Source organism: Acomys russatus, chromosome 8 (genome assembly GCF_903995435.1).
Source record: "Acomys russatus chromosome 8, mAcoRus1.1, whole genome shotgun sequence".
NCBI lineage: Eukaryota > Metazoa > Chordata > Mammalia > Rodentia > Muridae > Acomys > Acomys russatus.
In genome coordinates, this window is record NC_067144.1 from 70,242,937 (window position 1) to 70,260,338 (window position 17,402).

A 17,402-nucleotide genomic window follows, 5' to 3' on the forward strand; every position below is an offset into this window, starting at 1 on the left:
AGACCCTGCCTGAATATTCTCTTACACCTTTGTTCTTTTAGCACTTATGTACCCCGTTTGTATTATATCAGTTTGCACTTGTTATTGTGTTGCTCTGTAAAAAGGTTCTTCAATTACTTCATGTGTATGTACTCTTGTCTTGTATTAGATTGTAAGCTCCTTTGGAGCAGGGACCATGTCTTTACTTTCCTTTTCTTCCTTTCTTTCCTTTTTCTTTATTTTATTTTTTTTCTTTTTTTCCTTTTCTTTCTTTCTTTTTTATTTTATTTTATTTTATTTTATTTTTGGGTTTTTTTTGTTGTTGTTGTTGTTTTTTTTTTTTTGGTATTTTTTCTAAGACAGTGCCCAGTACAGTGCTCTGCACATAGTAGGTGCTCAATAAATGTTGTTGACTGACTGAGCAGCCAGTGTGTCTTTAAATAATAGCTAGTAATCTAAATTATGATTGTAAGCTATCATAAACATTGATTACTTGAATTTGATCTTAATGATTTTTTTTTTTAAATTCATGCTGTTTTATGTAAGCCATATTCATCGTTTGTTTGTTTTTACTTTAAAGAAATGCAAACAGATTGCACAGAGTAAAGAAGATGATGATGTCATAGTGAATAAGCCTCATGTTTCGGATGAAGAGGAAGAAGAACCTCCTTTTTATCATCATCCCTTTAAACTCAGTGAACCCAAGCCCATTTTTTTCAATTTGAATGTGAGTATTAGTGGAGTGTTTATGGATTGATAAAACAGCACGTCTTGTGGAACATATAAAGCCCATGCGGAGTTAATATATTGAGTTTAAACTACATACTGTGATTAATAGTGACAGCCTTTCCTCTAAAAGTAGGGCTGGGAATGTTGTCCCGTGGCAGTGTGTGTTCTTCAGGGTGTGTGAGGCTCTTAAGTTCAGTTCCTGGCAACTGCAAAAATAGAAAAGTAAACCTTTCCTTCAGATGTTCTTTAAATTCTTTAGAAACCATATATGGTATCTGTTATAATGGATTTTAATTAAATATTGTTTTAGATTGCTGCAGCAAAGCCAACACCACCAAAAAGCCAAGTAACATTAACGAAAGAATTTCCTGTGTCATCTGGATCTCAACATCGGAAAAAAGAAGCAGACAGTGTTTACGGAGAGTGGGTTCCCGTAGAGAAGAATGGTGAAGAAAACAAAGACGACGACAATGTGTTCAGCAGCAGCATGCCCTCAGAGGTGAGTAGTAGGAACATTACGTGTTTGTTTTTATATCTGAATCTTCCATTTTATTGTTATTTTATATCTGATTTGGATTCTGTTTCACTCTTCTTAGGGCCGGGTTAAACGGCAGGGCCGGGTTAAACGACAGATGAAACAACCCGCAGCTTCTCATTTGACAGTAACTCGATGCAATTCACTTTGTGGAACGAAGCCACAAAGTGAAAAGCATCGAATTGCAGAGAAAAGTGTTATCACATCCCTACCCAACATTGGGCCCTCCATGCACTTGTGGGAAGGTAGCCCAAGGTACAACTATTTAGCTTCTCGTTTTGCTTCAAGGCTCTATAGCTCTAGATTTTGGTGGTAGCAAGTTTACTGGGTGGAGGGATTGAGGGGAGAGAAGGCGGAGCCTTAGGTTCAACACAAGAACTGGATTGAAAAAGTCATTGTAGGCTGATGTGAACATCTTGGGTACATAGCCCATTGCCCTTAAGTGATGATTTCTTACTATTTCTCTGGGTTTTCAGATAGCCTTTAGTTTCAGTAATTTCCCCCCCCCCCCCCTTGTGCTACCTTAGCCCTTTTGAATTCTTGTGTTTAACCTAGTGTTCAGCCTTGGTTCTCCATTCCCTTCTCCTTCCCCTCTTTGCTACTATTAAAAGTCGGAGGAGTGGAATTTATATATTGACATTCTCAAGGCAATAGTTGTATCTTGTCAGAATGACACAGTAACAATGCCAAATGTCAAAACAACCCCATTAAAATGCCGCCTGATTAAGTAATGTGCTGCTAAATACAGTGCACATGAGAACAGCAAAACTGTATATATATGTAAATATATATATATCTGTATCTTTGTATGTATCTCTGTATCTGTATCTTTGCTGTGTCTTTTAATAAACAGTTTACTTTTATTTAACTCGTTGTGCAAAATCACGCTTGGGGATCTGGGACGGGTGGAGACTTGCCTAGGGGAGGTGGGAGTTAGAGAGGAGCTGTCGTCATCTTGCCCTTGGTCTCCAAAGCCTTGACAGTCATATCCAAGGATTGGACTTAGAAACCGCATACCCTTATGGACTCCTTTTTCTTGCAGTTCTGAGAGACCTCTACTCTTCACTTGAGGTTCCCTACATTGGCCATGAACATTTTCCAGTAGACACTTCCAGTTCTACAAATAAATCTTGTTTAGAAAAGCAAACAACTCAAATCAGAAACTTTTTCATGCAGTACTTTTCCCCAGAGATATTCACAGGCGTCATTTTCACTGTGTTTGTTTGACCTGCGGCATTTTGAATGGGAACAATTCTATATAGGAATGCTGAACATAACTGGCCAGTGAAGCTAACTTGTTTACAGTTAAAGGTGATGGTCTGTCTTCACATGGACTTAAACAAGGGAAGCATATTACACCATCACAGCAAGGAGAAGGGAGCTGGTTTGGACAGTACTTGAGTTTAAAGAAGTTTAGTGCTCATTTACTAATCCCCAAATTAGGCTCCTGCCACATCTCAGGAGGGAAGCCACTGACATTTGCAGCTAACTTAATCTTCTTGCAGTAGTCGGATATAAACCAGGTGAGGGCTGTACAGATTTAGATGTCCTGATGTACAGGCTTTTAGTAGTTTATTACAGACTAAGCATTTAAACTATTGGGAAGAGCATAGCTAAGCGAGAATCTCCTATGTAGCAAAGACTTAGAAATATTATAGAATTGTAACAAGTGTCCTGAGAAAATGATTATAACTATTTGAGTCTTGGGGAACGTGTTAGTGCATGTTGATTATACTTTTGACAAAAAAAGGTATTTATTATTTAGAATTTATGACTGCCATTTTTAGTCTCAGCACTAAGTGATGCTTTAGCCTTGTCTCCCATCAAAAGCGAGGTTCTCACTAAGGGGCAGAGAGAGTTCAAAGAGGACGAAAACACTGAGACAAAAGGAAAGCTCTACCATGCTGAAATGAGTAAGCATAATGTCTCTCCTGGGAAGATACATGCAATATGAGAACTGTGGGCTACTTAGAGACTTATTAAACTTCAGTTGTAATAAAAAGAACCCCAAACTTTTAGGAAGAAAGGGACATGGAATATTTTGCTTTCAAAACAGGATTTCTGTAGCACTCTGAAAGATGGCTAAGAGAAGCTGACATAAGTCATACTCAGTTTGTTATTTAGTTGCCGTCCAAGTGCACTATATTTGTGGAATTGGTATGCTTTCTACCAGTGGGGTACTTAGATGGACATGTTCTGGGAACACTGACCCTGCTGATATCAGTAGAGCTTTAAATGGACTTTGTTTTTTTTTTGGGGGGGGTGGTAACATTTTTTCCCCCCAAATGGCAAGGTAATTTTTTTACATCAGTTTTTGTTTGTTTGTTTGTTTTACTAAGTATAATTGAAGTTTATGGTTTTTCAGTTTTGACCATAAAACATTTCAGCAAAGATGCCAGAAATTTTATCTTCACAAGGGATAAATTATCTTTGTAATCCCTAGTCACACAACTGTCTTGCACTTGAGTGTGCTGACGTGAGTGGGTAGACACGAACGAGACTGCGTAAATCCATGTTATGAAAAACAGTTCATCAGATTCTTCTGCCATAGCATCGTCTTCCTTCCCAGCCATCAGCATCCTCAGTAAGATGTGACTACACAACCTTCACCATATTTCTGTGAATCTGATTTATAAACAAAAAAGTTGGAAAATTAATATTAAAAAGTTGCCACGGAGAGTTCTTTAATAAGATTAGCAAAGGTTTACTGGTTAGAAGATTAGAGTAGCATATATGTACAAGTGGAGCAGCAAGACTACAGTCTTAACCACTAATTTGGAAATTACACATACTTAGCATGAATTATAATTATTTTAAAGCCAGCGCTAGTTGTGGTTTTGATGCTTACATCATTTTTTGTCTAAAGCAGTGGGTTAAGATTGTATTATTGGGTCTTATCTACATCTTTAGTAGCTAAAATTCTCTTGAAGTTGAAAACTCTTAGTTCAAGAAGTTTATCAACGCTAACTTCTTGGACAAGGAAGAAACCCTTACCAGGCTGCAGTATGGGCTCTTGAATTAAATGCTGCCAGGCTGTAATGTGTGGCCTTGTTACTTAACTCTTTTTTTTCCCCCTAGTTTTTTATAGGCTCTTAACCCTGAATTTCTTGGAAATGCTTACATGGAGAGAAATATTAATTCATTTAGACTAACTCAATTATGCTATAGAATTTTGTATAATAAAAGCATTCATGATTCATTAAGAAATGACTTAGGGATATTCTATGTTGATGTGCCTTTCCTTTAGAAGTTAAAAGGGTGTTACATATGAACTGGTACATTTTAATAATTTCTCTTAAGTATTGTAAATGCTTTATAGGCCAGATATTTTTTCTTGAGCTGTTCTGTTACAGATTTTCTTTATGCCTTGAGAGATACCTGCAATTACCAGCATAGAAAATAATCTACTTTAGCTCACCACACTTAACCTTTAGCTCTTTTCTATCAATTACTGACATTCTATAAAATTCTTAAGATACATTTTTGTTTGTTTGTTTATAGAAATCACTGGGCTGAACAAAAGGGGAGAGTAAGTGGAGGAGTTGAAGTGCAAATAATATAAAAGGGAGCTCAGTAAATAAGTGTGTGACACGAACTGTGATAACCTGAGAATGGTGTCCGTCTAGAGAGGAGCTCTTATCTGTCTAGATAAGGATTAAAGAAAAAGGGTTAAAAAACAAATTAATGTGAGATTTGTATTTTAGGACACTATGTACAGATTTTCTCCCCCTCTTTTGGGGAGGGATTGTTGTGCTTCTTGTAGTGACGCCACACAGTCACTTTACAGATGTGCACTCTGTATCTAGGGAAGCAAGCTGAGCTGCTCATTTATTAGTGGAAACATGAAGCATCATAATTTGACAAGTGTGTTACAGACTTTTAAAAAAGATTTCCTTTTTCTGGTTTGTAGAAGGGCGCTATCTCGGATAATTTCTCATATTTGTTTAATAATCTGGTTAAGATTTTAAAATATCTTTTAATGTAGCGGCCATCAGCCACTAATATTCCCCAATTCCAATGTTAGCTATGTGGATTTTTGTTTTGTTTTTTTCTAACATAGGTCTGGCTGGCCTAAACTCCTTATTTAGACCAGGCTGTCCTCAGCTCAAATTCATGTGCCTCTTCCTCCTCAGTGCTGCAGTGAAAGGCTGGTGCCACGATGCTCAGCTGGCCTTTGTATTTTTATGTGTTTTAGTTAGGCTGTGTAACATTTGGTCTGATTCTTGACTGGTCTTGCTTTGGGGACTGTGGTTGGTTCTTTCTGTTTGAGCATATAATAGGAGCTGCCTTGAGAAGCTGGATAAATTCTTGTAGCCTTAAAAACTTGTACCATCTCTTTTGTGCTGCTAGAGATACAACACATAGTACTGCACATGCTGGGCACGTGCTCTGCTGACAGGCTGCAGTCCTAACCTAAGATAACTTCTCAGTTCTGAATACATTTTCACATTAAAAATAGGAAATAAAGTAAGTAAATGTATATGTGAACTTGCTAGTTTATTTGCTAAGCCTATTGAATAAATGTGGTTGTATCAGGAAATAGTTGTAATATAATTTAAACATCAAGGTTATTATATTAAATTTGCCTTTTACAATGAAATATAAATTTGATATGAAATAGTACTGAGGCTTATGTAAGTTTTCATTTGGGGGCCAGAAGGGGACTTGGGTTATTTCTCAATAAAGTTTACAAGAAAAATATGGTAGGTAAATATGCCTGTAAAGGATGAATATGTAGGTAATTTGATTTTGTTTTACTTGGAAAGATTTAGTTTTTGGGGCTAAGTACATTTTTATGGCTTATACTTGGAAATTGGAGGGTTCTGACTGGAGTGAGTAGACACATTTTCCCCAGTGTCTTTCAGATTTCAGTCTTTTCCTGTGCCCTAACACCCTATCACTTAGGTTTGCAAATTGCTCTGAAAACAAAGCAAGTCTAAGAAGGCCCATGAGATATGGTATGTGTCTCATTTGGTGGTTTGGTGGGTCTATACAAGATACTTGGATAATTCCACTTGACAGTTTAGGTGACATCTAAGGTAGGCCTAGGAAGCATAAAATTTGGTCTGAAAAAACTATATTCATGTTGAAAGACGTAGGAATCATAAGGAGCAGTTTTGAGTCCCAGGAATTAAATCAACTCACAGTAAAAGCAAAAGGTGAATACAGTGTGATAGTGTGACTCACAGAGGCTGCCTCAGTTGCTATAGGCCTTAAATAACTGAGCATGGGTAATTTACTATTAACTAAGCCAAGAAGAACTTTCAAAGTAAAAAGTCTAACAAGCACACGTGTGTGTGTGTGTGTGTGTGTGTGTTTGGGGGGGTTGTTTTTTGTTTTTGTTTTGTTTGCATTTAAGTCAGAAAAGTAGGCTTTGTAAGAAATTATTTAGTCAAAGGAATCTTGGATACATTCAATCAAAATTACTTAGAATACTATGCAAGAGAATTTGAAGTTGGGAAAAGGACAGTTAATCCTTATTCTTAGTCCTAAAGCTTCTTTTGGTATATAGATTTAATTTTTGTAAGACTTATAGACAGAATATAGTGAGATTACAGCTAGCTTCAACTTTTAAAAAAGCTATTATACTGACTTATTTGTAATATCCACGCGGTGCTTACTGCTGATCGTTTATATGTGAAATAGTAAATCCTTGTATTAGATACTTTATAAAAGAAATGAAAGAAGAAATAGAGTTGATAGAACTCAATTTTTTTTTTTTTTTTGTCATAAAGAAAACTCAAGTAAAATAATAGACAAGACTTTGTTCTATGGTTAAGACCTTAATAAATCTGACCGCTGAGGATTTGCTTTAAGGGTGTCTTTAAAAAGTTAACGTTGTATCTGCTTAGCACAAGGGGACTCTGTGAAGCTGATAACCTAGCCTTAGCCTAAGTTTTAAAAGGTAGACTGACAGTATTTTGGGAAACACTTTTAAACGTCAGTGTTCTAGATAATGGCACCAAATGTAAATTCAAAGCAGAATGTGTTCTTTCAAGATCCTGGGTTCTTAGGACTAAAGCATATCCATGCCCAACCGTGCCGACTCTAGTGGTGCTCTGCCTGCTTAGCCAGAGTTTGCTTACTACTTCTGGAAGTGACTGATAATCAAGTAGAGTAAGATGAACTGTTAAAGCTAAAAACAACCATTTTTACCTAATGGCTTGTTAGTACAGGCTACGGAGTATGAGTTCATAATGAAATGCAAGAGTTACAAAGTTTGATATTCTAGCGAATACACTGATGAAGTCAGTCAGAATTTAGACTGAGTTCTGCCTCTGACTACTGGATAACTAACTTACCTTAATTGTCTTCTATTTTCCAGGAGTGCCTTCTTTGCCTTTTGAATCTTCTCATTTTCCAAGAATCTTAATGTACAGACTATGATTTATTTATTTTTACATGTAGCATCTAAAGATAAAGAAGCACCTGAGAGAATTAGGGGACTGTGGTAATTTGGGATAATTATCCATGTTTTTCTTTCTTAGCCTGTGGACATTTCAACAGCAATGAGTGAACGGGCACTTGCTCAGAAGAGACTCAGTGAGAATGCATTTGACCTTGAAGCCATGAGTATGTTAAATCGAGCTCAAGAACGGGTATGTAGCTTTTTAAATGTTTAATTGAGAAGTTCACTAAGTAGATGGCTAATCATTACAACACTCATTGTGAGGAACCATTGTCATTTTGGGATGTGTGTTATTGGGGACTGGACTCAAAGTCTACATATACTATTTTATACTCTTTACAGGTTATACTTTGTTCTGTGTTAATAACTGACTTATTTTAAATAAAAATAACTTGGGCCTAATCACTAAGAAAATGTTTATTACATACTATGGCAGGAACTATTTCTTGAGAAGAAACAGAAAATATATCCTGTCTCCATAGAGTTACAGTCTGATGTGCACATATAGATAGTGCCCAGAACAACTCCATGAGATAGAACTGTTACTTTCCATGTTTAACTAAGCTGATTGAGCTAAAGAGTGGTGAAATGATATCCACAGTTACTAAGCAGAATTGGGTTCAGACCTAAATAACAATGAATCCAGAGTCTGTGCTTTTAACAGGAAGGAAACAGCTTTTCACCTCTATGTCAAGTCTATGTAGAAACAGTTGAGGATTGAAGTAACATTGCTGGCAATGCCAGGTATACATTAAATGCAATAGGAAAGACCCCTGTTTGTTGCCTGTAGGTGCTGATGAGTGATGTAGTGTACTTTAAAAAATGTTTTCTGTTGATCCTTTTCTATATTATGCCATGGACAGATAGAGATTATTATCCCACAGGAACCAGTCAGATCTAGACTGTTACTGGAATGCGTATGTATGATAGGTCAGAATGCTAAGGCCGAGAATTCTTGGGCCATAAGAAATATCATTTTTCTTGTATCTGCTATGTTAAAGAATGAGTGTTACAGTGATAATTTTTAGTTGGAGATGGATCTCATACCTTCTGTTGCATTAGTGGATTTGACTGAATGCCTTAAAACTTAATTTAGAAGATTTAGAAAAAATTTGAACTTAGTATTCGGCCATTTTAGGAAGCAAACCCATTTTTCTTCGATGAATTAAACCATTACCGGTGTGGCACTTTCATCAGATCAGTAATTTTACTTAATGAAGATGGCTTCTTTTTCTTCAGATTGATGCCTGGGCTCAGTTGAACTCTATCCCTGGGCAATTCACAGGAAGTACGGGAGTACAAGTCCTGACACAGGAACAGCTGGCTAACACTGGTGCCCAAGCCTGGATTAAAAAGGTACACAAACTGTCAAAATAGAAAGCTACTTGTTTTGATAATCACACATCAGAAATGCAGAGGCAAGTGACTACCCTAGGTTCCCGAGTAAATCTGCCGTGTGCGCTCCAGGATGGACACTGAAGATGGGCTGAACTCCTGACACAATGCCAAATGTATATGTATGGTTCCAGAGCCACTCACTGTATATGTGGAGGTTGTTCTTTTTTTGTATTGTTTTGCTGTTGGTTTTGGTGGGGGTGGTTTTACTTAACTGTTCTGAATGCTAACTGTAGCAGGTGCTGTTGAGGACGTTCCACAGTTCCTGTTGGACTACTAACCTAATCATTTCAGAGCAGTGGTTCTCAAAAGTTTTCATCACGGGATACTTAATTACATACAGGTTTAGTTTTGGTGGATTACTATCCCCAAGAGCCCTTTTGCCACCCTAATATGCTATTCCTCTGTCCTTGTCCTCTCCTTAGTGCCTGCCCTGCTTATAAATGCCTTTGCTCCTACCTTGCTCTTTTGACATCTACCCCAGGTCCCTATATGGTGGTCAGCTATTAGATACAGCAAGCGGTTGGGAGGCCCTAATTAGTGCTGCATGTGGTAAACTTGCTGTGGGACTGAAAGGCGGTGGGGAGGAGGGCTGGAATGTGGGGTGGGCAGTTGCGAAGGGGGGGTTAACAGGGTGGGAGGGGCTGGAGATAACTATCTGTGGACCACCATTTAGGTCCTGGTGGCCTCTGGTGATTCACAGGCTCAATTTGAGAACCACTGACTTCATGAAAAAACAGGATATATAAGACCTAAAATCAAGGGAGAGGACGGACATCTCATGCTACGAAGATGTAGGTGCACCTGGTCTCAGATTCCTGCAATGACATTTGTCAGCTCTACCTACGGCTACCTCATTCCTGGGGGAGTCTTAGGTGGTTATAAAGGGGCTTTCTGAAGAAATAAGGTCTGGTGAAGGGCTGTGGTTTGGCTGGATGGGTGATGGGAAATTTGTTTCAGGAGTACTGGCAGCAGCATAGCAGTGCTGAAACTGGGAGGCTGCGTGGTCTCTTGGATTGGGAAGGTTTCTTTGTCGTGCTGTACTCCTGACTCCTTGTGTGATCGTGGGCAAGTAATTCCTTGGAATTTTTGTCTCCCAAGTTTCAAGTGGCTGGAGACTGGTTCTTATTATTGCCTCAGAGAGTGGTAATCAGTGAAGTGATGGGTGCTGTGTTTGAATGAGCTGAACTTTTCAACAATAACATTTTGGTTGCTTTGGATATTTAATGCCTTAAGTTTCATAGCAAAAGCGCTACCTGTCATTCTCTAGTTAACAGATTAAGTAATATAAGGCACCGCACATCCTCACTGTGCTTGCTTGTTTTCCCCTTAGAAAATAGTTGCACGAATAGTACCTAGCGATTGATTTGGGCGGTGGGGGGCGGGAAGGGATAATCTTAGAATAATTTTTATAATTGGCTTCATCTTATATACTAATATTTTGTATAAATTATGAAAGTGATATTTGAAAAGTAGCTTTCAAAAAATGGAAAGGTAGCTTTCATCTTAATGGGAAGAATTAATTTACGTGGTGGCTTATTGTGTTTGTTACTGGATTTAAAACTGGGGCCCTCGATTTAGGTAGTAAGCAGGTATTCTGCCACAGAACCACATATTCAGTCCTGCTTTATTCATCTGGCTTGAAATTGAGTGTCTAGGATTGTAGGGATGTAGACATGTAGTACTTTTGGATATTTATGCACATAATAGTTGATGTGCATTGCTAGGCAGAACCTTCTGGAAGGGCTTTCATAGTAAAACGTGCTGTTTTGATTATGTATAAAGAGCAGATAAATGTACAAGTGGCTCCCTATATATTTTCTCCCAAAAGTACCAAACTATAAGTAGTCAATGTTTACTAGAGCCTTTAAAATGATTCCACTTTACATTTTATATGGAATATAATCTGGGAAGCAATCATTTTGATAAATTATGTGTTCATCAGATCGAGCTTTACATTATAGAAAAAAAAAAAACCAACACTAATAGGCAAAGAACCACTGAAGAATCTCTGCTTAATGAAAGCTGAAGGAGCATTATTTTATTAAAAATAGGCCAGTGCATTTAGAAGTCAGTCATTGGCAACTGAAAATTCCATCGGTATCTAGCATAAGTACTGTTTACACCCACCAATTGTGTTTACGAAATGTTGAGGCTCATTTGGCTTTTCTTGGACCAGCACTGTCATGTATTAAAAACCATAGGGAATGCCACCCAAGACCCTCTGTGTGTGTGTTTTTTGTTGTTGTTGTTTTAGAATAGTTTTAGATTAAGAGGAATATTTCATCAGTACATTTATTTATCAGTAAAACATTGAAAAGGTAGTTGGTTTTAAAGGACCTTTATTTTCTCAAATGACTTGCAACTTGATTTCATAGAAATTGTTGGTTATTGTGGGCTCATTAGATTCAGATAGCTTTTTACAGTGGGGAAAGAGACAGGTGCAAAGATAATGACAAACAGAAGCAGAATTGGAAAACGGGGCTATTTGGGAATTTATATTGTACTCTGTCTGTACAGTTGCCCTTTTTTTTAGGAGTGTTTCCTGGAAAAGAGGGGGAGATGAACCCGGAAGTAAGTAAAGTCATTCTAGGTCTGTAGAATCAAGGCAGTTGATACCCAAGCATCAGCTGACTCTTCTCTTTATACATCCACAATGCATGGCCTGCACCAAATAAGGAACTGAACCAGGGGTGTGTTTTTACCTCCGCAGCTGCCTCCTTCCATCAGAGCACCTTGTTGAACTTAATGTCTAATCACATGTCATTGGCATGTTTTCTACCCAACATTTAATTAGAAAGCTGGGAAACAAAGCTAACATATTTTACTTCAGTGTAAAAACATAACTTTTAGGTTAAGTATTAACTGAGTGATAGAAGGAAAAATAATGCATACTTGCTTGCTGAGCCTACCAAAACATTTTTTACTCAGTTGATATAGAATGACATATATTTGGCAGTGAGTGTTAACCTAAAATACTGTAATAATTGGAAATAAAACATAGTTCAGAGGTGCTTCAATTAAAAAGAAACAAACCAAAAAACCCACACAGGTCAACAGCACTTCATCACGGGTAGACTGCATTGACACCTTTGTAAACAGAGGCAGTGGACATTTCTTAATGAAGATGACTGACTTTTGACCGTGCTAGTGCACACAGTTGTGCAGCTTAGGACATTAAGTGGTTTGCTGCTTTGATGGAAATTATGGTTCAGTGGGTTGGATACAAGAGAGATGATTGTTCACAGAATAACCTGTGAACTTTCACCCCTCTGTATGGAAACTTGTTTCAGGGCCAAATCCTTGTAGCTGTCTTCTTGCCCCGGTCAGTGCCAGCCGTACTATTCACAACACTGCTGCTACCGAGGCCTAGGTATGTAAACATTTAAGGAGTTTCTTAAAAGTCTTTTTAACATCAAGCCAGGTTTTAGAAGAATTCAAATTTGGTATACTTACAGGGCATTTTATGTGCTTATCTTCAACTTATTTACATGTAAATTTATTTTGTTTCATAGGTATTTCCTAAGTAAAATTATTGATACTTGCCTTATAGTAGAATGGGGAAGAAAACTGGCTGTCAACTGTACGCTTCTTCAGTGTCCAAACTATTTTAAAATAATTTCTAGGCTTTATTCATAAACTAGGTATACATGAGATAATATATTGACTGTTTTAACACTGCCTTCTTTTTATTTTGCAAGCTAAGAAGAGATACCAGTGAACCTAAATAGTGGACGAAAACAGGAGTGCTCTTTTTGTTGTTGTCTCTCTCTCTCTTTTTGTTTATTTATTTTTTGAGGGGGGGCACCAAGGGCCTACTGTTAAAATTGCCATTTGACTTTCAAAGTGCTGGTAATTATAATTAGAACATAATGCTACAGAATGTATGCAGTATAGAAGAATTTAAATTGAATGCTATTTTAGAACTAGAAGTAAGAGTAAGATTTCCTTTAAGTTACCACTGACTCTGTATTTCAGTTCTAACTGTAATCTGGGGGCATTTTATCTGTTTTTTTTTTTTTTTTTCCTCTTTGGATAGGATCAGTTCTTAAGAGCAGCCCCAGTAACTGGAGGGATGGGAGCTGTCTTGATGAGAAAAATGGGCTGGAGAGAAGGAGAAGGGTTAGGAAAGAACAAAGAAGGAAACAAGGAGCCCATCCTTGTTGATTTTAAGACAGACCGGAAAGGTAAGTGCTTTCTGAAATTCATAATTTAAATTATATATTTATATTTTGAGTAGCATTACTTTTTTTATTTTTTAATCCTTATTTTGGTCCTAGTGACCATGAACTGACTGGATATACAGATAACAAACATTTCTTAGCTGGAGAAGCCTTTAACACATCTCTCACACAGCACTTTACTTTTATGGACGTAGGACATGTTAGTTTGAGCTTTTGAAAGGGCAACTTGCAGTGTTAATTGCTATGAAAACCTGCATATGAGTTCTGAATATTCAAGTTTAAATTTTCCTTTTTACTCTTAATGAAGGTGACATATGGTTGCCTTTGTTCCTCACTACACTTATTGTTTTGGTACATGCATGACATGGCAAGCACCTCTACCCATTGAGCCATCTTGATCCACTGGTTGTCTATTTTATTTTTTAAAATGTTTTATGTATGTGGGTGTTTGTTTACATGTATGTCTTTGTATATTCCCAGTGCCCATAAAGCCCAGAGGAGGGCATTGAATTCCCTATGGTTGTGAGCTGCCATATGGGTGCCTGCAATCTAATCTAATTGGGGTTGTCTGGAAGATCAGCCATTGCTCCTAACTGTTGAGCCATCTCTCCATCTTGTTTAGTTGTCTTTTGAGACAAGGTCTTGAGTAAGGCTTTGGCTGGCCTTGAACTTAGAGTGATCCTCCTGCTTTGTCTCAGGCCTGCATCATCACTGTCCTTGGTTCATTTGCTTGTCTTTGTTTCTAAGGTGTGTCCCCCCCCCCCTTAAGACACTTTACATAGTTTAATTTCTCATTTTTGTTTTCAGTATATATGACCTTTTTGCTTGTCTTTTTAAAGCGTAGTATTTGTGTTGTGGGTTAAACCATAGGTCAGCTGAGGTCAGCAGTATTAGTTCTTCATTACCTCTTATCTGGGCACCTTGGAACTGTTATTTAAAATAGGGGGAAAGCTTTGATCCCAGCAGAGGCAGGCATCTCTGGCCATAAAGCAAGTTCCAGGACACTTCATGGCCACAAAGAGAAACCACTCTTTAAAAAAAAAAAAAAAAAGCAGCAAACAAGAAAAAAACTCAAAATATTGGCTTGGATCCCTAATCCCAAATTCTTGGATTACAGTAATGTGCCAGTACAGTTTAGGCCTGATTTTTTAAAACTTGATTTATGTGGGTATAGTGGCTCGTGCCTGTAATCCCAGCACTTTGGAGGCAGAGGCAGGTGGATAGGCTGTGAGTTCGAGGCCAGCCTGGTCTACAAAAGCAAGTCCAGGACTGGGCGTGGTGGCATACATCTTTAATCCCAGCACTCCGGAGACAGGGGCAGGCAGATCGCTGTGAGTTTGAGGCCGCCTGGTATACAAAGTGAGTCCAGGACAGCCAAGGCTAACACAGAGAGACCCTGCTTTGAAAAACCAAACCAAAGTGCCTCTGCCCCCCAAAAAGCAAAAAGCAACAAAACAAAAAAAATCTTGATTTATTTTGAAGTACGGCAGTAAGTTGCAGTAAGTTTCAAGTGTCTGGTAAACAGTAGCTGTGAATCCAATAAGTGTGGTATAAATCTAGGGCACATCCATGTTGAAATTATTCAACATAATGTAGGGGTGGATTCTCAGACAGTGGTTGTATCCTACAACAGGTTTGAAGGATTTAGACTAGCCTATTTCTAATAATGGAATGGCTGAGCACTTGCTGTTTAATGGAAAATGGGAGGGCGCCATTGAGGATTAGTCCTGTATAGGGAGGGAGGGACAGGCTGTGATAGAGGGTGTCATCTTTGGGACATTTTCTTTTTCACTGTGTGTGTGCGCCTTTGGAGTGGGGGCATACTCTTCCCAACCTATTTTCAAAGATGAATTTGTGAAGTTACTAGCCATTTCTTAAACTTGTTTGAACAAAACAAACCAGATTCTGAGATGCTTACAAGTGTAGTCACATGTGCGCCTACGTGGAGGTTAGAGATCAGTATCTTCAGGCACCAACCCCCTTGATTCTTCAGTGTCTCACTGGCCTGGAGCCCAGCAGATGTAAAGTGAGCTTGGGTCTTTGTCTAAGTGCTTTGTGGCTGAGTGATTTCTTTAGCCCCTAAGTATGTTTTCATGGGTATACGATTATTAAGTAAAGATAAATATACTGAGTAAGTCAGTGTTGATCTAAATCTTCTGGAGCAATATATTTGAAGGAATGGAGGTAACTTTCCTCCATCTACTATAATTTTAAGTAAAAAAAATTGTGGATTTGACTTTCCCCCTTTTCTTTGGAAAGGTCTTGTTGCAGTAGGAGAGCGAGCACAAAAGAGGTCTGGGAACTTCTCTGCTGCAATGAAAGACCTGTCAGGTGAGAACAAAGCTCTGCTGAACTCACGCCTCACCTAGACCTTCAATTCATAACTCCTTGAAAAACTTGTGGGAATTTTTTATAATGAGTTGTTTTTCTCCTTACAGGCAAACATCCTGTGTCTGCCCTGATGGAAATCTGTAATAAGAGAAGGTGGCAACCACCTGAATTTCTCTTGGTCCATGATAGTGGCCCTGATCATCGCAAACATTTTCTCTTTAGGGTAAATATAAACTAATTATTTATTAATTTTAGAGGGTTATGGGATGAATGTGATAGAACCATAGTGTTGATATTCTGTGGGTGGGTTACAGATGTGCATATGTGGGTAAAGTGGGTAAAAATTAAAGGGGAGGGTTTTGGGTATTTTCTAGTGGGATGTTGGGGTAATTAGTACATTTATTATGCTTTTTAAAAGTACGGAGACCTGCAATTATTTTGCAGTTTCCTTTTTTAAATGATTTGCTGCTTCTGGGCTGAGATTAATTTATATAATGCGGGGGTTTATAATTTATAAATTATTTTTAGAATTTAGTGAAAAAGTACAAAGCTAATAGATATTTAAGTTTGATGCTGTTCTTATTGTATGTTTTTCTTGAATAGGTATTGAGAAATGGAAGCCCTTACCAGCCCAATTGTATGTTTTTCTTGAATAGGTATTGATAAATGGAAGCGCTTACCAGCCCAGCTTTGCCAGCCCTAATAAGAAGCATGCTAAAGCCACAGCAGCTACTGTGGTTCTTCAAGCAATGGGCCTTGTACCAAAGGACCTCATGGCTAATGCCACTTGCTTCAGGAGTGCCTCACGTAGATAGATTGAGGTTTTATATTAATCATTTCAGATAATTTTACTCTGCATCACAATGTATTTCCTCCTTAATGTTGTAAATATTTCACAATTTAAGACATTGTGTAAAAAGCAATCTGTACAAACATCTCCAGGCTTTGGTTTTTTGTACCATGGAAATTGTATTTAACCATACAGGGTTTTGGTATGTTTATATTGTTTACCTTAGTGATGTATTTGTTTAAGTGGCTAACATCAAAACAATTGTTTGAGGGCATCAGTAATATTCAGTGTGGAATGTTAAATAACGCTTTTATACTGTATTTTGTACTATGATGTAACTCCCCTTCCTTATGGCTAGGCTGCTGTAACACTTGCCTATAATCAGTGAAGGGCTGTGCACCTTGTACTATTTCAAAATGGGTTCTGCTGGACAGATACTGGGCCAGTGTTATTAAGGTAATAAAGCAAGATCTGTTCCACAGGGCTAATGCCACCATCTCCCCCTTACACTTTTGTAGAAGTTATGAAAAGAAAAGTGAAATGTTGTGTTTAAGTCCTGCATTCCCATTAAAGCCACTTAGGTGATAAGAAGGGAGTCAAAGTGGAAGTCCAACTAGAGTTTTACTTCAGAGGCCAAGTACATATTTAGTATGGCTTGAGTTGTGATATAGTTTTACTTTGATGTGCGTTTTGAATTTCAGCTACACCTAGATAGACATAAGTAATAAAAATGCTGTAACCAACTTATCTAATAAAAATTGGCAACTGGCCACTATTTTGTTGACTATGAGAAAGTTTATGTTAATTTTTTAGGGTCTGATAGAATATTCATGTGTACACAGTGGTGTTCATCTGCTATGTCTCTAAACTTTATTTTCAAAAGCTTAAAGGCCCAAATACAAACTTCTCTGGAATAAATGTGGTGTCTTATTCTCTGGCTTTATGGAACACATATAACTAAGTACTACTATTTCTTACTCAATACTTGTGATTTCTATTCACGTTTATTTAAAAATGCTGAATATTACACACACATGCAAACATATTACT

At 37.8% G+C, this 17,402-nt stretch overlaps 1 protein-coding gene across 1 annotated transcript in view; it reads left to right on the plus strand.

The window, feature by feature from the left end:
* The window catches only part of Son (SON DNA and RNA binding protein), a 33,820-nt gene extending 16,427 nt beyond the window's left edge, over positions 1-17,393 (plus strand). Inside the window, 8 exon segments of the mRNA XM_051150249.1 lie at positions 560-706; positions 1,019-1,207; positions 7,732-7,842; positions 8,892-9,008; positions 13,087-13,234; positions 15,491-15,562; positions 15,670-15,785; positions 16,219-17,393. Of these exon segments, the coding sequence (XP_051006206.1) occupies positions 560-706; positions 1,019-1,207; positions 7,732-7,842; positions 8,892-9,008; positions 13,087-13,234; positions 15,491-15,562; positions 15,670-15,785; positions 16,219-16,377 (1,059 nt within the window). The 3' untranslated portion in view covers positions 16,378-17,393.
* The last annotated feature ends 9 nt before the right edge of the window (positions 17,394-17,402 follow it).